This window comes from Musa acuminata, chromosome BXJ2-2 (assembly GCF_036884655.1).
Source record: "Musa acuminata AAA Group cultivar baxijiao chromosome BXJ2-2, Cavendish_Baxijiao_AAA, whole genome shotgun sequence".
In the NCBI taxonomy this organism is placed as follows: domain Eukaryota; kingdom Viridiplantae; phylum Streptophyta; class Magnoliopsida; order Zingiberales; family Musaceae; genus Musa; species Musa acuminata.
This window is the reverse complement of record NC_088339.1, coordinates 20,943,271-20,967,536: the sequence shown is the minus strand read 5'-3', so window position 1 is coordinate 20,967,536 and position 24,266 is coordinate 20,943,271. Positions and strand designations below refer to the sequence as shown.

Below are 24,266 nucleotides of genomic sequence, written 5' to 3'. Positions count from 1 at the left end.
CCTATTACCAAAACCTTTAATTAATTATTTTTCTCTATTTATTCACTTTAATTAATTAATTTTTTTCTTTAATTAATTAAGCCCAACACCTTACGATAAACAATCAATTTTATTAGCTAAGCTATCTAACACCTTTAACTTAAAATATAAATTATTATTCATATTTATAGGAATAGAGAGGGACTGATCATATTTTATGAATCCAAGTATCGAGCTGTTAAGAAATGACATGAATAAAAAACTTATATATTTGAGAGAAGAATGTTGAAATACAAAATTAGTAGGTGAAATAAAAAAAAATAAAAGAATGAAATATGAGGTATAATGATTGAAATAAAAATAAAAATTAAAAAGATTTTATTATAAATAATTATAAAAAAAAAAACTTTTTATTCGTTTTAACCTATTATCTTATATATAGCTCAATTATGAAAATATAAGCATATAGTCATCAACCCCAAATAATTGAGATGTAATGATTTGGTTATTGTTATTGTTATTGATTTTAGAAGATGATGAACTTATAAGCATAATTTTATAATTTAATATTTTGAGATGGAATACTAAATTATTTCGACTTGATTGTCTTACTTAATCCATCATAAATGCTTCTGATGTTTAATATGGAGTTTGATATATACTCAAGATCAATATCGAGTGAGGTTCTCGATATGATTCCTTCGATATCTAAGTTAGATCTAAAAATGATTAAGAAAAGTAGGACTAAGTGAGAATCTCAATATGATCCCTCTGATGTCTAGATTTAACTACAAGTGGTCCAGAAAAAAATTTATATAGCAGAAAATATATTTGAATATTTTTTGTTTGATCGATGCCTGATACCGCGGATGATGATAGAAGGTTTTTGCTGTGATCGAAGAGGAATAATCCCCATCTCACTTAGTATGCAAGTTTTGTTGTATGCATAGTTTGCATTCTTGTACACAACTCAGTTCTCTTTCAAGGTGCTTGTTATTTCTATTACATACATACATACATAGGGCACCTTTTAAATTGCTTTGCTTAATTGTGTATGTGTGCCGCTTTGAATTCAGTCTCTACCACATCAATATCTGCAACACTTAATTGAGTGTAGTGAAGTCACTTTGTTCTTGGTTTAATCCACTTGTAGTGAACTCCTGTCTTTTGACTACTTCATTAGTCATGTCTTCATCTCAGTGAGAAAGATAAATCATGAGAATTAGATGCAAGGATTGATCCCATGTCTTCTAAAGTGTGTGCAGGCAGATAAGATAGAGAGAGAGAGAGAGAGAGAGAGAGATGATGATGATGATGATGAGGAGAAACAGTAGAAAAAAAGATATAATTTTATCTATGATGATGCAGATCAACAAGATATAATTGAGATACTTTTAGTGACATAATAGTGAGCAAAATATCAAGATATAAGTAATAAAGTTAAGGTAAGATGATGAGAATATCTGATGACAGTTGAAACATGTCCTGAGAACTGTGTTTTAACTTTTCATGTACATTAACATCCCTTTTTAAATAAAAAAAGTATAATTATCCTCACAAAGAGAAAGAATAATAGTATAATTGTTTTCAACTTCTTAATCACTTCTTAAAGTAATGCATAAACAACACAGCCAAAAAGAATATGAACAGCAAAGTCCTTAAGATAGGGATCGAGGCGGAGGGAATTTAAGGAAAAGAAGAGGGTATTTATGTCATAACACGAAACACGCAGTTCAGCTTCTTGCGGCTGCTGCAACTACTACTAGTACGCGAAACCACCGGGTCTGGCCCGTCCCTTTCCGGCGGCAGATGCGGGGGCGGCGGAGGAGCAATGCTCCGCCCTCCGGCTCTCCTCGTCTACAAACATGTGGCGGCACCGGCACTCCTCGCTGCAGAACGCCCGATCCCCCCTGTAGACAGAGAAGCCCTCGGTTACCATGGACGTACGCGCAGATGGAGATCATGGCCAAAGTAGATGGTTCCGTAACTCACCTGTACATAAAGATATCGCTGCCTTCCTGTAGTCTCCTCCTGCAAAGGAAGCAGTGCTCCAGAAAAGAGCTCGTAGAGAAGGAAGAAGAGGTGTTCTTTCCGAGGGAGGTTTGGCTTATGAGGAGATGGCTGTGTGTTGGCGAGTTGTTTTGTGCTTCCAAGAGAACGCTTAGACCAGCCATCTTATCATCACCACCATTCTAAGCTGCTGCCAACAGCTCTCCTTTCTTGTGAGAAGGTGGCAAGGACGGGGGAGGGGGCTTTAAAGAAAGAGGGCAGTGTGCGGTGCACTCCAGGAACAGGCTGAGGGAGTGGAGGTGGGTGGGCAGTTTGTCTCCCTTGTGAGGGGATTTAATGGAGTGATTTGATGGGAGAAAGTGGCCTTGCGTGACAAGAATCTTGTTTTCGAAATGAATATTAATGTTGCTGGGACCAAATGCAACAAAGACGAAAGCACAAGGAAAACTAGGGGACTCCTGCTGATCAGCACATGGTTTCTAGGGTTTGCTTGTGCATGGTTTCCTTAGCATTGCATAATTTTCATGTTTCAGAACCCTCTCCATCTCTTCGTTCTGATGATGACAGCCAGCCAGACGAGATATTTGTCATGGTTCTCTTCGTCCCGATGACACCCGATTTGGATTCATGCACAAAGAATCAACAACAGCATGGAGACAACCAACCAGGGGAGGGAGGGGGTTGACTGTGGGCATATATGACTGTTCTGGCACCTGAGTCTTGATGAATTGGAAACAACATTATTGTTGTCATCGAGTCTTCTTCTGCGACGGTGTGTTACGACCAATGCACTATGAGATTCCAGTGAGAGAGAACTACTGACATATATATTTCTATGCCACTCCAATCCTGCTGTCAAATCAAAACCTAATAACTTTGACTTGGGTTTCAGAATCAGGATTTCAGTTCCATCAGATTTGATATAAGAATCAAACCGGTTTTAGATGATTTTGGATTCCGATTGGAATCGATCTTAGTCGAATATACTCTGAATAGCTGCATTTTGATTGGGAAGACAAGGCTTCAATCATAGCTTCTGCAGTGATAGAAAGACTGTCATTGTGTACTTAATCCTCTCAAGATTTGTTCGGTTCCTCTTTGTTCGACCTTTGTTATAATCGTACCTGTGAGCTGTTCCTCTTTGAAGCATCACTAGTTTGGACATGCTGTCCGACGGCCATGGTGATCGGTGGATGTTCCTCGGAGGACAGACATTTATGTGGGTAATTCATCTATTTCTTCCCATGCATGTCCTTCAGAACAGAAGTCTAATCATGTGCCTCGCCAAATTAAACCCTGGGATATGGTCCTACCTATGGTTTTGTGGATTGTCCTTGTGTCCAAGGGGAATGAACCATGGGAAGGTCCTGTTGTGGTGACATCTACCTACCAAATTGAAAGCACACAGAAACCCAGGTTTGGTCGCGGATGATGATGACGCCGGCTTTCCGAGTGGGAACTTGCCACCGAGTTGCATCGGTAATGACACCGACGACGAGGGTAATAATAATGAGGGGATACGAACTAATTCTCTAGTGACGTCTCCTGAGTCACGCGGACCGAGGTGCTAGGGGGTCACCTGTCTCGATCTAACCTGACAGTTTCTGGTCGAAACAGACCAAAACGTCGATCGAGGCACGTCGCCATCCTACAGGAGTCTGGTCCTTCATGCCATGCCAATGCTAGTGTCAGACGTTATTCAAGGTACGACCCTGCTCCCTACAAGCGTGCACATCAGGAAACGTTGACCTTCCCTATAAAAACCATCGCGTTCGGAATAATGGAGGAAAAAAAAAACCCCTGAGATCGTCGATTAACTTGATCGTCAAATGGGTCGGGCCGAGCTCTCCCGACCCGACCTGTGTGCAGGTACGAAGACGGAGTGCCTCCCACCGAATGCCTAAGTGAGGGGTCCCATCACGGAGAAAACAGTGACCCCATCGAGATCGGACCACCGCGGTCGGCTACCTCAACAGCCTCAAGGGTCGTTCAGGAAGATCTCCAATCATTCAGACCCGAACCCAACCGTGTTGGCCTGAGGCCATGGCGCAAAGATGTTGACACTAACAACCGAGAGGTTAAAATCAATCTCCTCTTTCGTGGTCGATGACTTGGGCCCTCCGAGCAGGGTCGTCTGTAGAGTAGTGATTTATATTCTCATATAAAATCTATCGTCAATGATTGTGTCAATTCAAATCATCCTTCACCTATTTATCTACTTAAACAAAGATTTAACAGAAATATATAAATATTTTTATCTTTACAAAAAAAAATCATAAATTTTCTTCTCTATAAAAAATATAATCACAAATTCTTTTTCTCATATTTTAATAATAAAATTATATTTTGAATATATGTAAAGTTATCTTTTTTTTGAATTATTTTTATTCACATTTAGGAATCTAGAATTACTAACCATGTTCGAATTCGAAACGTCTTTCGATCTCGGTATTCGTACCGTGTCAATCTAAGAATATATATTTTTTTTTCAGAGATACTTTGAATAATTCTACATGCATTTAAATCACATTAAGCTGATCTAGATATAAATAATATTTTTTCGTAACAGATTCAATAAGATTAATAGATCAATTATTTTATTAAAATAAATTTTAACATTATAGATAGATAGGTGTGAATAGTCCATATCCTCACTCTTTTTATCAAATCTTTATTAAGCTTGTGTTTATATCGTTGCTTAGATATTTCTACCTTAAAACTCGTTAATCATAATAATGATTATATATATATATATATATATATATATATTGCAACAACGAAACTTGATGATAACATCGTACGGATTATGGCACTAGTGTTGCCGTCTACATGACATTGAGGTTCTCAAGCGTCCATCACATCATCGATCTACTAATTTCCCTATGCATGCAGAATATGAACCCTAAAATGCTTGCTGCCATGTCACTGCAATTGGACTTCTCACTGTGTGCTTGCCATCCGACCAACTCAGCAAGCCGAACTCCGTCTTCCATCCACCGGGCGGCAACGTAACGCCCTCGGCGGATATATTCACCACGAACCCCTGCTTCTGACGTTTGCCTTGGAATACCAGCTGCTGAGGGTCCACCGACATCTGCACTCCTACCGGTGCTCGGGTTTCGACCGTATAGGCACATGTGCCATTGGCGACGTTCGTCAGCGTCCGGTGGGCGATCACTTGAAGCTTGCTTTCCTTCGGCTGCTCCAGGACCACTGATATGGATGGGTAGTTCAGGTCCCAAGGCATTCGGCCGGAGTTCCGAGAGCAGTTCACCGTCCTCCTTGCTATCGTCCGGATTTGCATCTCGGTATAGTTGGAGCTGCACAAGAAGCTGAGGTAGTCGTCCGCCGTTAGGTCGTAGATGAGACCGGGATCGGCCGCCTTCTCCGGGTCCACGTGCCCGGACCCGTGCGCCCACGCCGTCGACCTATTGCCGGAGTTCTCGTCCAGCATCTGTTGGCCCAAGCTGTCGGTCACGTACGCCGTCGTCATCATTGCCGAGCGGACGGCGGCCGGCGACCAGTCGGGGTGCGCCGCTCTCAGCAACGCCGCCACCCCGGATACGTGGGGGCACGCCATGGAGGTGCCGGACATGACGTTGAACTCGGTCCGCCGCGCGTCCGAGGGGAGGCCCGTCGGGCCCAGGCCGAGCGGCCAGGCCGCCAGGATGCCGACGCCCGGTGCCACCACGTCGGGCTTGATGAGGTAGCACGACGGGGCGCTGGGCCCGCGCCCGGAGAAGGCGGCCACTACCGGCGCTGGCTTGACCCCGACCTGGGTCCCGCGGAAGACCAGACGGACGCGTGCGTCGGCGGTGGAGCGGACGTAGGCACGGATTATGTTCCCGGTCGAGTAGCCGACGTTGACGGCCGGGAGGAGGTGCGCGTCCGGCACCAAGCCCTCCCCGTCCAGAAACTGATTGGCCACGATCATTCCCGCTCCACCGGCCTCCTTCACGGCTAACCCCTTCTCGACGCGCGGGATGCCCCCGCGTTCACAGAGCACCACTTTACCTCGTGTTAGCGCCGGTTCCAGAGACTCCCTCATGCAGAAGTGGGCGGAGGACCGGAAACCGGGGCGCGACGTGGACGCGTTCCCCGCGTATACCAACGGGAGCTCGCCAACGAGGGAAGCGCCGGTATGCGCGTCCGCAGCATAGACGGAAACGCCGGTGAGGACGGTCCTGTCGCCAAGAACGACGTCTGCAGGGAAACGGCGGTCGATGGTGCTGGCTCCGACGGTGACGATCCATGGGGCGACGTTGGTGACGGTCATCTCGTTCGGGCCACCGTTGCCGGCAGATGCGGACACGAGAACGCCGTGCTCTGCTGCTCCGAAGGCCCCGATGGCGATGGGGTCGAGGTGGAGCGGCACCGGGTTGGATCCGACGGAAAGGGAGATGACGTCCGCACCGTCGTCCACGGCGCGGTCGAGGGCAGCTAGAATATCGGAGTCGAAGCATCCCGAGGACCAGCAGACCTTGTAGGCGGCAACGCGGGCTTTTGGAGCGACTCCGGAGGCGACACCAGCAGCATAGACGCCGAGAAGGGATGCGCCTGGGACGGGGACGCCAGCGGCGGTGGAGGCGGTATGTGTGCCGTGGCCCTCGGTGTCGATGGGGGACAGGACGTCGGAGGATGCGTTCTTCGTGGAGGCCAGGAAACCGGAGGAGAAGAAGCGGGCGCCGACAAGCTTCTTGTTGCAGGAAGTGGGGGGGAAGGACGGGCCGGGCTCGCAGGCGCCCCTCCACCGGGGTGGCATCTGGGTGGGTCCCGTCTCGGAGAAGCTGTGGTGGTCGGGGCGGACGCCGGTGTCGAGGACGGCGATGACGGCGGAGGATCCGGAGTCGGTGGCGGAGAGGAGGAAGTTGGGGCGGGAGGGGGGGGATAGCAGACCAAGGAACTGGGGGGAGCGGGTGGTGTGGGGGCGTTGGCGGCGATCGGGGAAGACTGCGAGGACGCCAGGCTGGGAGCTGAGGAGGTCGGCCTCGGCGGAGGACAGGACAGCGGAGAAACCGTGGAAGACGGTGCGGTAAACGTGGAGAAGGGCCCGCGGGCGGTAAGTCTCCCGGGTGGGGCTTTCATTTACGGCGCTGGAGGAAGAAGAGAGGGAGCGGAGGGTGGCGGAGTACCAGTGTTCAACTTCCGGGTAGACGGAGGGTTTAAGGTCACTGCGGACGCGAACTATATAGGTTTGTGGGGTGTGAATCTCGTCGAGGCCACCTTCTTCCTGTTGGAGAGTGGAGGAGACGAGGAGGAGTAAAGCCACGGGAAGGAGAAGGAAGAACGGAGCTGAAGCCATCTTTGAGTTGAGGAGGAGGAGAGCGGGACGTGGGAAGAAGACCGGGGAGAGTTCTCGATATAAACTTGAGGCCCTTCGGGCAGGGACGATAAGAGAAGAGATGCAGGGGTGAAGTGATGTTCAAATCATTGCTGCATTAGTTGGCGGGCGGTGTTACTACGGACTACAACCCATGTCTCGATGCGACTAATCCTTGCCACACGTCTATTCTCGTTTCCTGCACGTTGAAGAAGAGGACGGGCGAGTGGTCAATGACGAGCAGCATCAGCCAAGTCGGGGATGGCAGACCGGTTCCTCGTATCGTCGGAACGAGGGCAGCCTCCTGAGTTTGATCAGATCACACACGAACACGATGGGAGAGAGATGGCAGATTTTGACTGTGGGTTGTAGTGCTGCCACTGCATGCGGACTCTGAGTTACGCTTTCGTCATCGTTCCGGCGAGCTGTAACGCATGAATACATAAATAAATAACTGGACGACAAAATATGTTGTATTATCCGGACACTATGCCCATTAAAATCAATGGTTAGTTCGATGTAAGATTCGATCAAATTGCAGGTGAAGAGAATACCACCAAGTGACACGTCTACTATATTATTTGATCTCAAACATGCAACATTAGACCAAATCCTGGGCAAGAATACCATTATTTCAAGATACTGTTAGCGGAGGATGATAAAACAGAGTTAAACTTATCAAAAATCAAATAAATAAAATTTCAGTGAATAGTCTAAAAGAACCCCAAGTCGCGATATGCTGTCCTAAGACATTCCAGATGATCTCTCGTGCAGGTATTGATCGGAAAAAGATAAAACCGAGATCGTTCACCTGCCTGCACAAAGGTGGGAACAAATATTTTCCTACACCAGCAAAATCAAGAAGGAAAATGTAAAATTGGGAAAAGCAAAATAGATAAAAACCGAATAGAGAATCTATAACCAAATATTCGAAACAAGGCTTTAATAGCCTCGCCGTAAATATATGGCCCTCAAGAATCACTCTTGAAAACAAGGTTTTACCGAGCCTTGAGAACCAACATGACAACCCAGCAAAAAAAGGTCATAGGATAAGATAGAATAGGAGTAAAATAGTATACACGAAATTCTGAATTGATAAATTTAGTTTCCAACAGATACCACACACTAAACAAAGTACCTGTTTTTTATCCCATCTCAATATTCCACTTCTTGACACTGAAGATAACGAGTGCAGATCGTTTGAAAAACAAAAGCACCGTGATGGAAAATGTTTAAGCTGGTTTCGTATTCATGCGTGATCTCAATTTTAGCAGAAAATTTACATCTAGAGGAATCATGATACAGCACAAAGGAACTCTCACAGTTGCTACATAATCTTAATATCTGAAACCTAAATTTACAAATGCAGTAGAAAGCGAGAAACCATCTGGTTGCAGGTCCACTCGAAAATTGCAATGAACGAGCTATATGTATACAAGTCACGAATTTCCTCCTACAATCATGCTGGTGTACAATATGAAGAACTTAAGGTAGGCGGCAGAACACAAACCAAGTGAGGCCCTGCTGGATTGCAGCTAATGTTTTCATCACCAAGGCCTGGCAAACCTAGGTGAGGTGGGCGAACATGACCAGATATCAGAGGCATGCATGTCACGGTGATTTCAATTCTTGAACCTGCAGTCCTTGTATACATTAACCCATTGTCTGTCTGTGATTAACAAATTGACAAGGAGGAAAGTTAGTATGAAACAAAACAGAAAGTAGACTGTGAACCTCGTGCATTGGATAATGATATGTGTCCTCGCTTCCTCCCAGCGATCATCCAGATTTCTGGGTTAGCATCAACTTCATAAAGCACCTCATCCTGTAGCATCAATGGCATTTCCAATGTGAATATATAAACTATACATACATTCTATAATAACATGAAAACTTCACAATGATTCCCCACAATGCAATTGGTGTCAGAACATGTCCCAGTTGACATGCCAATGTAAGCTTAACATAGGTACATTTGTTTAAAATGTTGTGCTACTTGTAGTCAGGTATTACACACAATATGGACTATTGTTGTACATCTATCACAGCAAGCAACAAAAATACATGAAACAAATTACTTGGTCCAAGACAAAATGGAAATTTTTTTCCAAGTGTAACTACAGCACATTGATTAACAGAATACTAATGTAAGAAACTATATCAAAACTTTGGCTTGACAAAACACATATAGTGTATAACTACAGCACAATGATTAACAAAATACTAATGTAAGAAACTATATCAAAATTTTGGCTTGACAGAAAACATATAGTGCCATCCATGGTCAGACTCCTGAGATTATTAAGTATTTATTGTTAGCTTGGAGGTTTCAAGTACCAATTGGATTGATACATACTGACCGCTATTTATTGGTTTGACTACAAATCAAAGCTGGACCATATAGCTTGATACCAATCAGTATTCTATCTTTATCATTTTGTTTTTTCAAGTTGCATAAATCACCTCTCTACTAGCAGGGTTAATGTGGGGCTTCCTAGACTCCCGTATTTACAAGAGCAAGGTTTATTTACTTCATTATGAAATAATTAAACCCTCACATGTTATCAGACATCTATAGGACCTCTGAATTTGGAAATTTGCTCATTTTATGAGACTCTCAGTAGTTACATTACCTGAAACCTTCAATTTCTCAAAGATCCATGTTGCAGTATAGACCTCAGTAAGAAACCTTGTTATTCATCAAATAATTTTAACAATTGGAAAGGCTACTCACGATTAAAAGGTCCGACATTCCATTGATCAAACAAAGACCTCTTTATTGGCCCTTCAGAACCTCTAATGTGGACTTATATCCATCAGAAACTACCAAGGAGAAAATTCCTAACGTTCAAGCGTTAAATGGTTTGAAGAACTTACATTACATGAGGAAGATGGGCTGGCTTCCATATCTTTCAACCTTTCGACTCTCCACTTCATACTAACCAGTTGTCCAACTCGCAGACAATCCGAAGAAAATGGAATAAAACCAACTGCTACACATGGATCAAGTACAGGCCGTTGTAAAGCAATTGCAACCTTAAAATGCAATTTCTCATTGCTTTCAGATTTCAGTGGTGCAGGTGCATGTGCTCCATTAGTTCTATCACCAGAGATTCCATACATAATATTCAAGATACTTTGTGTTTGCAGCAGTTCTGTCTGATCTGCTAAGCAAAATAACAAGATGAGTAAATAGATCATTGAAACCTACAAGAAAAAAGCTCTGAGAGGATACACTTGTAATAAACGGCAATAGAAAGCTACAAATACATAGAGCATATATTACAACGGGATGAAGATAATAGTTGCCATCACTAGCTAACATACAGACTTCACAATATTTTGTGTATCAAGTTGACTGCTGTAAACTTCCTGTTCAGTCTAAACTGCTACATGTGAACTTCTCACTCATAGCAAAATTACAAAAATAAAAAAAATCAATACCTTATCCTTCTTTGCAATCCATTAGTAGAAGGAGAAATTTTTTTCTATTAGAATAAGATTCTTGTTGCATTCTTAAAGGCCATTAAGAAACCCCATTAAAACAATGCTGCTTCTCTCTGTGCCATTTCTGAATAATTAGGATTTCTACTATAGTAAACTTAAAATTCAAATCATGCAACACATCGTTGATGTACATGATGCCAATATCCTGATGTATACAACAATACCTAGCCTTGCACATGTTTTCCAACATATATACACAAAAAGCACACCTAAAAGGCAAATAACATAGCATGCTTATAAGTTGGAAGCATCTCTGGTTTTTACCATTGCTAAAATTCCACAAGAAATATTATCATAAGTCTATGAGTTTTGCCTAAATGATACATTCAAGATTGCATTAAAGCATCAGATGCCCCCCAGGGGAAACTATAACTCTGAACATGGAAGCATCACCATAAAAAATATCTAATGGAGTTTGGCTCTCTTTGCCTACATCCATTATTGCAATTCATGTATGTCTACACATAAATATCAGCCATTCACAGATCCATAATGAAGGCTTAAGATTAGCTATTTATGAAGATCCAACATGGCACAAAATTTTCTCCCTTCTAACACCACAAAAAGAAGCTCATTATTCAGTGTTATATGTTTAAAGATGACAGCCCATTGAAAAAAAATTAAAATTTTTTGAACAGATTGGTAGCTGTATCACATATATTTGAATAGATATGAACACTCAAAAGGAAAATAGACATATAGGGCAAAATTAAATGTGTAAAATTGCATTAGACCATTAATAAAAAATAATACAAGGTACTATTTCTCTCTGAAGAACATAAAGGATTTTATTAATCCCAACAAATTGAGCTATAGAGATGACACATCCAGTGCACAAGCACAACATGACTGAAACAAGAAGGCAACTCACATGAATGCATGGCACCACTAGAATAAAAATAATTTATATGCATACATAAGGAAATAACAAAAGTAGAAAAATCAGGAAAAGCACCTACAAGCAAGAAAATAAATACACTTTACCTCCAAAAGGCATACTCTCTATGCAAACGCTAAACAAGATTCCTGCTGTAGAAGATGGTGAGATGACAAGTGGGAAGAAACCTGAAACAGGTCTTCCATTTGCCTTTCCAACATGGACAAATCCAGGTTGTAGATCTAACCATGCATCATGTAGGTACAAAGTAGCCTTTACTTGAGAGTGTATCATCACCTAGATGATCAGATAAATATTCAGATTAGGCAAATTTAGGCAGTGAGAATTACACCTTGAACTATTGATCAGAAAGTAAAACAATTGACATCTTTCTTTTCAGTAAGTAGTGGCAGAAGTTTTCACATACTTAGTTGAAACAAATACTCGAATTTTTCAGCAAGAACACATGTAAATAGATGACAAAACCAGACTTGCAAGAAATTCATGTTGAAAGCTACCAGATGATAACCATCAAAGTAGTTTTAGTGCTTGTTCAATAAAAAACAAAACCAAAATAACCACCAAATTAGAGATCCAGAGAACAAATTAATGCTTCAACATGAACCATCCATCTCAAGCATGTACCACAAATTGCTCTCTCCAGTGAATATAGCAACAGCCATTGACTGCCAATAAATCAAGCTCACTGGTAGTAACCAGGACGTATGAGATAACCATTATAAATTTGGAAATACCAAGATATTCAAAGACTCAAGAATCGTGGAAGTTTAAGAAAATAGATGACTACTACAAGGACCTAGAGAGAGAGAGGCACAGTCAAACTGCAACAAATAAAAGTTTTAAAATGTTCTTGAAAATATGAATTATATGTGCCAGCTGGTACACATATGTCTGCACTAAGCATGAGAAGGGAATGAAAAGGTAACTCCAGCTGGCACAGAGCCCATGTCAGTTGGTCCATCCATGTGAACCAATACTAGTAGATTACAAACATGAGGGTGAGCCATGAAAATAAGAGTTTTGACAGTCTTAAAGATGAGAATAATGACACTATTAATTCAGAAGCTCAGCAACAATGCAATTAAATTTAAGTAGTCATACCTGCAAAAGTAAAGTGCCATCATTGCATTTATCGGAAACACGTGTGGTAACATGGAATGGGTCAGTGAAATGCACAGCAATGGTCCTATTTAAGATCAATAATGTATTAGGATGCCAAAGTGTAGCAAAGAAAGATTGACATCTTATATACAATGATGAGAAAAGAAAAGAATAGAAGTTGCCTTTCAAATATTTGATTGCGGAAAGCTCCAAATTCGAGTTTCAAAGCAATTGTTCTCATGCCATCAACGACACTTTGTCTCTGAGGACAATCTGAATATAAAATTTATTCATAAACATTAAATCTAGTCAGGTTTCCATATTATCATTATATCTATGAGAAATGACTATCAAACCTGCTGATGCTCCTACAGCCATCCTGTCATCAATAGCACGAACCGGAAACCATAACACAGTAGTTATATCACTGGCCCAATCCGGCAGTGCTATTTTACCATTTTCAAGCACAAATTGTTTAAATTCAACAGTAGAAATAGCATTCTCCCTTGTAATGTCTAATTCATCTGCATGAACTTTATCCTCCATTGGCTTTACATGGTCGTCAATCTCAATCATATGAGATTCGTCAATCATCAAGCCAGGACCAGTATCTATACTTAAGAGAGCACCTTTAAGCGAGTACTTTATTGATTTTACAATTAATCCAAGCCATTGAATTTCATTCATTAACAAAGCTGATGATACTGCAGCAGCAATATCGACTAAAGGTCTTGGCTTGAGCACCTGATGAAGAAGAAAGAAGTCACATAAGTAGAAGAATAATATGATATATATTCTGCTGCTATACATACTTGCAAAATCTAAGGCCAATTAGACCCTCTTTTAACCTTTTTTTATGCATAAAATCTCAAAACACTGGTCCCAAATAATACCACAATTCATGGAGATTATCAAGTATCTAAGAAAACAAAATCTACCCTAGACATATATGGAGGTAATGGAATTATTTAACAATTTTAGCAACCAAAACTTTACCTTCAGTACAGGTCTGGTTGGTTTCTCATAACTCATAAAATCATCACTATCAAGGGGGCCACCTTTGGAAAAGCTATGGGATCTAAATCCCAAATTGCCAATCTGTCCTGTAAGAACTCCCAGGACATAGGATCCTGGCTTTTGTGGAGGAACATCAAGAGTGATGACATTTCGACCTGGTTTTAATATGTGGGCATCTGAGCTGTTTATTGTCTACAAAATAAAAAAATATAACAAAAAGATTATTATGTTGCGCATCTGAGATTTTTATTGTCCACATACAAAAACAAATCAACAAAACCCTAAACACCATCAAATAAACAACAAAATACATAGTATTGACAAATCTAATGTCTTTTAAACAAAATTCTACTGACATTCATCATTTACTCCCTTAAAAGAACACATATAATCAAAGTCCAATTATGCACATGACTAACTCTCAACAGATTGCTAATAGATTGTTAAACAAACCAATCCAGAAATTATTAAATCTTTTGCTATCAAGTTTAACAGCAAATTATCTATGACACAGAAGAATTATTGACTCAGCTCTAGTAAGCAAACCTTGACACCTTCGTCTGCATTAAAAGTTGCCATCAGTGTCAAGCTAAGAGACTCCAAAGTGATCTCATCAGGAAAGCCATTCCACACACTTACTGACAGTGTACCAGGGTCCCCATCACATAACTCAAGTGGTGGACCAGGATTGCCAGAAAATGTGATCAGCGATGAAACATCAAGGGGTACAGGGTGTTTCATCTCGCTATGAGCAAGATGTACAACCTCTGACTGGAAAGCTTGTCGTTCCTTAGTCAAGAATAAACCATTCTCTAGAGATAACAACCGAACACAAGATGACAAATAGCCAGCTTCATCATTAAGAATTTTCTGACATTCTGCAAGGTTGGGAAGAACTTCAGCCAAGAGGTCTTGCCATCCTTCCCCAGCATAGAGAGCACAAACCTTCTCATATGACTTTGCAGCCAAATCATAATTTCCATTCTTAAAGCATAAAGCTGCAATCTCTCCATCAAGAACAACACCATGCCTCTTCCACCATGAATGGTGGTAATTATCAGCAGCTCCTTTTGTTAGTTCCATATATTTTTTCTGTCGAGAGCAAAATAAATATAAATACATAAGCGAAGCACATTATACTACAAGTTATTAAACCAAATGTACATGCAGTTTATCATAGAAAAGCTAATGAGATAGAGATATGGGGAACAATTACACTTCAAGACAAACTATAACAAGAAATCCAAATCCCCAAATGAGCTTAGATCCAAGATCATATATGTTTGACAAAGATAACTTGGAAGGATAAATTAATAAGAATTTGATTCATCTCTCTAGTAATCAGATGAACCAAATTGTAGACAAGAATAATAAGAACCAAGGTGAAGAGACGAATTTAAATCATGCAGTAACTCACTTTTTAAAACGTTGCATGAACTGCATTAGGTGCAGCATTCCAAAGAAAAAAAGGCTACTGATTGGTTGGGTATTCTAAATATTATCAGGAGCAGAAAATGATGGGATTTATCTTTTGATGTAGTAAGAGAAGAAAATGCAACTTGGATTAGAAAAACAATATTCAGTTGAGAAGAATGTGATTTTCATTAGTGAACAATGTAAATAACACTAACCTCAAATTCCTCCAAAGAAGACAATGATTTCAACAAATCAGGATCGGTAATTGTCCGCTTGAGTGCATGCTCTGCTGCAACATGGATTTCTGATAATCTCATAGGGCGATCAAGTGATACAGAGCTCTCAAAATTTACTGGACCAGAGTAGGTTCGTGGCATAGGGCTTGCATAAATCTTACTTGGTGGACTGAATCTTTGATATCCATCTAGACCTGAACTGCCCACATAAGAAATGCAAATAGAATAAGAACCAAAGTTTTGTTCCTTTAAATGGATAAACGTTGGTGACAAAGCCATTTTTGCCACTTATATATATTCCTGGTCTGGTTTTAAAATCATTACCCATCAGTTGGACGGACATCAAGTAACTCAGATGCATTTCCAACAGAAAGGGAAGCCCTTCGTCGATTAGCTTCTCGTAGAAGTGATGAAGGCTCTAGTGGCAATGGTTTTCTCTGAATATTGAAGTGCTTCATTCTAGGATTTGCTTGAAGAATCATCTGCCCACATAAACAAAAGCTTAACACTAAACAACAGTACAGCATTGCAAATAGATATAAATTCACAGATGATATAACTAGATCAAGGCCTAGTGATCTATCAAAATAAGGGTCTTTATATCTGAATTTGTTACTCTATGTGGGTGGAACAAAACAGAGTCTTTATATCTATAAAATAGATTGTTTTTCCTGGTACCCAAATATTCTGATCCATAAAGCACTAACCTTACAACTGTCTTAGTTTTAATCTAAGGGGAAAATGAGGACCACACAATACTGTGATACTTTTGTCCACTTTATTCATCATGTTAGATAATTCTTAATCAAAATTTCCATTCTGCTAAACAATGGAACCAAAGTTTCTAGAACTTTAATTTTGGAAAACTTCTAGTCTATCCATCTCAAGTATACCTTTACTTCTTCTCTTGTGTTGCTAAAATGCTATCAGCAAACAAAATACAGCAAAATAAAATTAACCTAAATATTCTGAGTAAGTTTGTTCATTATAAATACAAAAAATATAAGGACTTAATTTTTTTTATGCAAACATATAATAATACAAAAAAATTACTATCCTAATACTCCTGTTGTCCTTGATCGCATCAATATACTGTTTATCTTAAACATATCATATTATATCTCTAGGAACTTTGTGAGCTTTGTCAAAACAATGTATATATTATTTCTTTTTCAAGATAAATAACTAGATTTAGAAAATATTCAGGTCAACAAGACAACTAACTTATCATTAATACATAAATCCAAGTCATGCCATTCAGAAACATGATAACAAAGCGAAAGGAAAAGAAAAACTTACCTTCTCCTTCGCAAGCACTTCAGCCGAAGCATCTGCTGGGACAGATGGCCAAACAGCTGGCTTGGGCCAAGGCAACATGCTTAAAGAGGCACTGTTCAAAAAAATTCAAGATAAAAAGATTATGATATGCAGAAGAATAAAAATAATTTTAAAAAGAAAGTGTACAATCAAATTAGAACTATAGCTGCATTAAATAAGGCAAAGAAAGAATATAATCAAAGTAAACTTATAGATGCATTATAATAAGACCAAAACCAAATCAGGTGTTGTCGACCACTGTACCTGTTTACAGAACTTTTTTCAATTTCAACTCCATACCCAATCATATATGCGAGCCTCATAAACTGACACATACAACAATGTTTTAGTATAATATGGTTTCAGTTGCAGCAACAGTAATATTCCAGAAAATATCCTGACAGAAGAAGAATATGGCAATGTTCACACATATACTTTGGATATAATATAAATCAGGAATCAAGAGAACATAAATTTTACTTTGAAAAATACAGGGCTGAGCAAGCAAGGTCCATTCATCAGGAACTGTGGTCTCAGTGTACATATGCAACATCCATTCATTTGCTCAACTTCAGACCTCTAGAAAAGCTAACTCTAATTGAAATGCTTGAGGGAAAACGATGCCCTTATTTTTAATCTAAGATGATATAGTGAACATTTGTCTTGCAAGATTATCAGATAAAAAAAATATACATATTGACCATGTAAACATTATGCAATTAAAAGGCATTAAGACAACTGTATTTGCTTATACCTTCAATTTGAGCAAATAGCTAGTTTAACATGCTGCTAACTGGACCTAAGATATGTCATCCCTAAAAACTTAATGTTGCCACAGCTAATTCTCTATCACTTGATTAAACTTAGGGTGAAGTACAGGCTGGAGTCAAGCCAACTTATGCATAAATCCATGCAAACCTTGTTAGAATAAGCTGATTCTTCAAAAGGAAAAAAAATAGCAATTTCAAGGAGCGGGAGAACCATCAGCCAACATTTGCCTCAAAGAAGCCCAAAAGAATTTTTTTCCCTTAAATGTCAATTTCTAGGAATAGGCAAATTAAGGCAGTGACACACTTTAAGAAAATAAACACTTGTTAAGCAAATAAGTTATATGAATCAAACTCTACCTTAACTCGGCAAAGTGAATAAAGATCGCCCTGGAAACGGTAGAATTCCTTTTCAATATCGGGTGCTGCCAGTTCACCATCATAAATAGATGAAATTGAACTAATAATAGCTAAGCAAGCAGTTATCACCCACACCTCCCTCAAACAAAATGGTAGAAATTTCTGAAAGAGTAGAAAACAAACAGATGTTATGTGTAAACCTTTCACAAGATGTGGCATATTGAATAAGTTTAATTAATTGCTGAAATTCCACAAATACTTCAAAAGTCACATAAAGGCAGATAATACAACAGGGTTGAACCACATACTTCATGCAAGGCCAATGTCTTTGAGAAGCTGATAATAAATGAATAGCCCCTCGCGACAACCTCTACTGGACGGCCTAATTTAAATAGTAGCTGCAAGATTAAAAAAGAGGCCAAACCCCAGACTAAGTACAGGAATGGCTTGTTATAGACTAAACAAAACATAGAAAGAATGGCCTCAAATTCAAATACGCCAAAATAACTTTGAAAATGCATTAAGTACATAAATGCATTGGATGGCATATAAAAGGATTCTAAAGATGACTTACGAACTACAAAAAAATTATCATGCTAACTTTTGATTTTGATGATATATTGACAAAAGATCAGCTAAATTATATTAAACAGTTTAATAATGTGACGATATAACTCCCAATCAAGGTCTGCCATACCGAAGCATACCGCCCGTACCGGGCGGTATGTACCGGTTCGACAGGTTACCGGTATGCGGACCGCCCCGATACCGCTACAGTATTACAGTACTATACTGTAGTACTACTACAGTATAAAAAGTAAAAAATTGTTCGGTACACCAGGGTGTACCGCTCGGTATGCCCTGATGTACCGTCCGGTATACCAGTACCATACCGTACCGAGCTCGGGTCGAAACGCCGGTATGGTACGGTACAGCGAACCTTGCTCCCAATCACACAAAAGAGTATTAGAACATATTAGAGAAATCAAGATGCCACCTAATCCACCCAGAATATCATATGACAACTATAAAGCAGCAAAACTACAAGATACAGTGAGTCAAAAGCCAAAAAAACCTCAGTTTGTGAAAGTTGGTACAGTAAATAAAGGTTGTCAACTTAAATTTTGCCTGAATATGAATTAATTAATAAGCTTTAGTTTGACAATATTGAAAGTTATATGATGCTACAAATATCATAGCTGTAAAGAATGACCTTGGTTATGCTCAACTGATTATTACAGTATAGTTTCAAAATTACCTTTCAACTCAATTCACAGCACATATTCAGATCAAGATACAAAATATAAGAAGCTATATACAATGGACAAACCTTCAATTGGCATGCAAATAGGTATTGTCTGAATTCAAATTCTCGGAATGAATCATCCTGGACAATTTGTGATAGTGGTTTGAATTCAGGCTTCAAGAGAGCAGACTGATCATCACCCTGTTCCAGTCCTCCAAAATCCCTCTGTTTTCCAGGAGCATTAACTGCATGTGTAACAAGTTACAGAATGAGTCAATTTATCCCCTTTGTGTGATGATCACACAAGCAAATTAAATCTTGGACTTTCCTACACACAAATACTAGAGAAAACATTAGTATGAACTATGGACTGTTCAATAGTGTTAAAATTTTGCAACGAAAATAAACAGTATATTACTACTAGCTACGGAAAAAATGATTGTCAATAAAGCATGTCTTTTATCTTTACAATTCACAAAAAAGGCACAAGCACCACATAGAAGTTCTTTTGCAATGAATCATAATAAAAAAAAACCTGAGTGGAATGGGGCAGAAAAACACCACAGTATTAGACTGTCTACTTGACATGACCACTACTATAGACAATATTTTATTTTTTATGACTAATGGTTTTTTAATATATTTCAGACCTGGATACAACAACATAAATCCAATTTTAAAATAATAGTACAATATTTCTGCACAATGCAGCTCCTTGAATTTATCTAGAAATTTTTTATTTGTTAAGTAAATCATTTGATCTATAAAGATCAAACAAGCAGCTAGTTTATAATAAAAAATTCACTTGAGACTGGGATTCATCATCCATTGGACTGTGAGACACATGTCTTCTATAAATATTGCTTAACTGTAACAAAATTTTAAAAGAAGAAATGCATCATAGCTATTGCTAGAAATAAGAATATATAATAGAACGTTAAACTCTATCACACGGGTGTTGTTCAGGCATACAAGATAGTGGTCTGCCATACCGAAGCATACCGTCCGTACCAGGCAGTACATACCGGTCCGACAGGTTACCAGTACGCGGACCGCCCGGTACCGCTACAGTACTACAGTATAAAAAAAAGTAAAAAATGGTTTGGTACACCAGGGTGTACCGCTCGATATGCCCTGATGTACCGCCCGGTACACCGGTACCATACTGAGCCCGGGTCGAAACGTCGGTACAATACGACACAGCGAACCTTGCAAGATACAACCTGATATAGTGCACAAATATTTGTAATACAATATTAAACAATCAACAAACACATGCATACATAGATAAACATGAAAAACACATAAAAAATGCACGTGTATTCATGTGCATGCACAAATATCCATTCAGACATAAAAGTTAATGCACACACATATTTGTGATTTGCCACTTTCCATTGCATTTTTATGTATTTGATGATTCCTTCACAATTTTCAAATAGAAAACCTTTACTATACAAAGATTAATCTTAAAATTATTAGAGAAATGTTCTACAATTCTGCAAAGAAAAGGAAAATTATATTAACCTGTTTCCGTATAGCAAAGTTCAAGTTCATCATATTCACGTAATGAATCTTCATGAAGATGAGCCATCTCAAACATGAAAGCCAAACTCTCCTGAAAGGAGAAAAAGAGTGCTAAATCCAGTGAAGGATTGCAAGAATTACATGTTTGGGCAAAAACCATAGTAAAATTTTAGTTATTCCTTATTGACCTAGATAGCACCAGCATATGTGACCGGAAGAAGGTACCTTCAATATAAAGAAATTACAGAAGTTCCACACAGGCATTAAACGTTGCTCACTCATCTTCCTTATTTCCTCTTCATAAAACTGAACACGCCTATCCAATGTATTTCTGATAGATTCCACTATCTTGGAGTCAAAGTCTTCCCAAAAACTTGCATCTGCTCCATTTAAGTCTAACTTGCAGCATCTGAGGAAAACATTGAAAATCCCACCAAGATATAACATATCCAAATACCAAAAATGTTCTTGTATTAAATTCCAAACGATAAAGAGAACTAAAACTCATTCTGTTCACACTTCATATAAATATGAAGCTGTATCACTAATTCTAATTAACTGCAAAGACATCTAATCACAAATCAACCACAGCCATGAAACTTAACCTACCATATTGAAGAAAGGATTATGTAAAATCAATGTATGAATAATATATACGAATAATGAAAATATACTATATACCTCTCCCTCTTTTTGGAGCTAAAATCAACCTCCAGTCTAGCATAAACCTTCTTTGCCATCTTAGTTGCTTGGTCATTGCTGGGATGAGCCTTTGACACATATATAATGAACCATTCTCGCTCCTCATTTTGCACAATTAATTTCAGCCTTGGTTTTAAGATTGTCTTAAATTCATCAAGATCCTGATAGAAGATTGGGACCGTAACAATAAGGAAGTAGTGGCAATCACAACAAACATAAACTTAATCCATGACTAAGAGCATTTTACAAATTGACAAAATAATACAGTGGTGCAATGTTTTGCACCAGAACAAATACCTCACAACTAACAAGGACAACTGTTGCATATGGTTCGCGAAACCAAAACAGGTACTGCTCTTGGGGAAAACGACTACGTAATCTTGCATCCGTGGTTAATATGAACTCAGCAGGAAGATTCTCCACATATACAGGATTCCTTGTCTTGTTATTTAAACAAGCCTTCTTCAATGGTAAACGTGCTTCAAAACCTTCTTTTACACTAGGCCACAAGTCACTTACATCTTCAACTGAACAGAAAAAGACAATAATTAATAATTAGTGGGAGAACATAGAAAAACAAAAGTATAAAAGTACGACACCTTTTGAGAATCCATAATACAAAACACAATGATATAATCATTCCTAATACCAAGAGATGTTTGTCACTTTCCCAGTGATCTAATAATACAGAATCCAGAAAATTTCAGCTCAAGACATCTCTAGTCTTGCCAGACAAGTTAATACTTGGAAAAGAAAACTGAGACAAAATATTATAATAATTAAAGCACTTCTGCATAATTTACAACACAGCCACCACTCCTAAAGTAAATCTCAGAGTGTTTATACAAATACAGCCATATGATTAAGTGGAAAACTTGAGAAAATAAAAAAATCACAGATCTCCGATCACCTAGAAATATAATATTTGATTAAAATGTGATAGAAACACAGAAGACGAATTAGGGCTACAAAGTAGTATACATTTTGTTGCAACGGGAATGAGAAAAAAAGAAACGTTTGTGGTGAGAAATCTGCTTTTACACTGTTTACTAGTTACTTTACATCGTTGACATATAATTTTATTTAATGAATTATAAATATTATTGATAAGAAAAATAGACAGAAAGTTTTTTTTTTTTTGTTTCATTGCAGTAGTAATTTATAAGCTTCAGTATCCCAGATGCCGATCTCATTTTTCCGCAAACAAGCTTCGACCATAATTTTCTCCCCATTTACTAACAAAACTAACGGCACGAACCCAATGCATCTGCGGAGGGAGAATTCACAGCTCGTATTGGTACCACCAACTGAGGACACAGGAAAAAGAATGCACTCCAACCACTGGAAGCCCTAACTACTGAAACCTTGGTCACTGACTATATGATCACGAGACGATAAATGCAAATTCCGCAAATGAAGTCACAGATTGAGTGGCGGATACCGCCTATGACAACAAAGATCATGCGGCACTCCAGATTTGCCAGGCATCGAGCAGGATCGTAAGAATATTTCCCCAACCAACCAAGAAAAGAACCGACAGGCGCAGATCAGAACAGATCTAGGGTTTTCTTGACTTGGGATCAGAATTTAGAGGGGGTACCTGAAACGACGAGGCGATCGCTGGAGCTCTTGATGGCCTGGAACTGGGCGAGGTAATTCGCCATGGCGGCGATCACCGGGCTCGCATCCGGCGGAGGCGGTCGGGGCAGCGAGATCGCCGCGGAAGCCGCAACAGCGATCTCGGAAGCGGAGGAGGATCAAGGCCGATGTGAAACGTTTCCTATAGACGAATGCCCACTTATAAGAGGGACAGCGAGGTGAACTCGAGTCTATCGGCTCCGATACTAGATCTAGTAACACACAGCGGCGGGTAAATAAAATTAATATCAAATATTGTACAAAAATATTCATCAAGAAAATAATATAAAGACAAAAAAAGAGAGGATAATTTACTCAAAAAATTTTCATTAATAAAATTTTCGCAGATGACTCCGCTATGTTTCTTTAATTCCAGGGCACTCCTTTTATTAAAAATATCCTTTTGATAATCGATCAATCTGATTTAAACCCGATCGACTCGAGTGCTAGTTCGATTCGAGCTATGTCTCGATCAAAATCGATTGGATTTTGGTTGAATCCTTCGAAGCGGATTCAGGTCGAATTCTAAGCGGGTCAGGTTGAGTTTAAATTAAAACACAAGGGATACGAACCAACGAGGGTTATATTGAATGAGTGTAAGCCATTTTGTAAGTGATGACGATGAACGATGGTCCTCTCCTTTCCTCTTTTCTTCAGTGGCAAACATTGATGACATCCTCCCCTTTCTTGTGATGAAATCCTCCCCTCTCTGATAGCGTTGACGTATAACTTGCGCTCTTATTTGTGACGATATCCTCTAGTGACCTCATATGCTCTTTGATTGTTAACATGTGATCCTTTCGTTGGAGATGACATCATATCACAGATCGCAAAAGTAAGATATTGAAAAGAACTCAAATTTTTTATAGAGTTGACAATGGTCATCAAAACTATATAAGATTGAGAAATTAAATTATTTCAACTTTTGAAACTATTTAAATTGTTTTATTTTACTTGTTGACATCACTATAAAAATGCTAAAACATTGTTATATATCATTTTCTACGATTTAAAATAATTGATACCCAACTAAGCGTCTAATACTTTTAGAAATATTTGATGAACAGTAACTTAGGGACCTTCACAAATAATATGATAACCATAAAAAAATTAATGAGGGATTTGACCACTTATTAACTCTAAAATAATAAAAAAATATATAAAAATTAATACAAAACATATTACAAGATGATATTATAGTTTTAGATAAGTTTGAATAGGTTTG

The 24,266-nt window shown here is 39.2% G+C and overlaps 2 protein-coding genes and 1 long non-coding RNA gene across 3 annotated transcripts; all 3 read right to left on the bottom strand.

Annotated features, from left to right (window-relative positions):
- Positions 1–1,549: 1,549 nt before the first annotated feature.
- On the bottom strand, positions 1,550–2,332 carry LOC135604922 (uncharacterized). Its single transcript, XR_010484269.1, has 2 exons — positions 1,972–2,332; positions 1,550–1,889 (listed from the first exon to the last, which is right to left on the bottom strand). It is a non-coding gene; the product is annotated as an uncharacterized LOC135604922 (long non-coding RNA).
- A 2,387-nt stretch (positions 2,333–4,719) lies between these two features.
- Positions 4,720–7,746, bottom strand: LOC135605296 (subtilisin-like protease SBT1.5). The gene has a single exon (XM_065095215.1). It carries the CDS (start codon positions 7,289–7,291, stop codon positions 4,892–4,894), a length of 2,400 nt encoding a protein of 799 aa, XP_064951287.1. The 5' UTR covers positions 7,292–7,746; the 3' UTR covers positions 4,720–4,891.
- Positions 7,747–8,528: 782 nt separating this feature from the next.
- On the bottom strand, positions 8,529–23,198 carry LOC135605295 (trafficking protein particle complex II-specific subunit 130 homolog). Its single transcript, XM_065095214.1, has 21 exons — positions 23,004–23,198; positions 21,701–21,930; positions 21,383–21,564; positions 20,927–21,110; positions 20,702–20,792; positions 19,259–19,419; positions 18,237–18,326; positions 17,929–18,090; positions 17,066–17,127; positions 16,784–16,874; positions 15,809–15,966; positions 15,464–15,683; positions 14,379–14,924; positions 13,812–14,024; positions 13,172–13,559; positions 12,998–13,088; positions 12,816–12,900; positions 11,801–11,990; positions 10,187–10,473; positions 9,044–9,134; positions 8,529–8,944 (listed from the first exon to the last, which is right to left on the bottom strand). The coding sequence occupies exons 1-21, from the start codon at positions 23,065–23,067 to the stop codon at positions 8,769–8,771; spliced, it is 3,762 nt and encodes a 1,253-aa protein (XP_064951286.1). The 5' UTR covers positions 23,068–23,198; the 3' UTR covers positions 8,529–8,768.
- Between the last annotated feature and the right edge of the window lie 1,068 nt (positions 23,199–24,266).

Excerpts from the sequence above, each read along its gene's own strand:
- LOC135605296 (XM_065095215.1), bottom strand. The coding sequence starts at position 7,291 with ATGGCTTCAGCTCCGTTCTTCCTTCTCCTTCCCGTGGCTTTACTCCTC.
- LOC135605295 (XM_065095214.1), bottom strand. The coding sequence starts at position 23,067 with ATGGCGAATTACCTCGCCCAGTTCCAGGCCATCAAGAGCTCCAGCGAT. Across the intron at positions 21,111-21,382 it reads AGCTCCAAAAAGAGGGAGAG|ATGCTGCAAGTTAGACTTAA; the intron begins GTATATAGTATA and ends TGTTTTCCTCAG. Across the intron at positions 15,684-15,808 it reads GATGTCCGTCCAACTGATGG|TTCAGGTCTAGATGGATATC; the intron begins GTAATGATTTTA and ends TTATGTGGGCAG.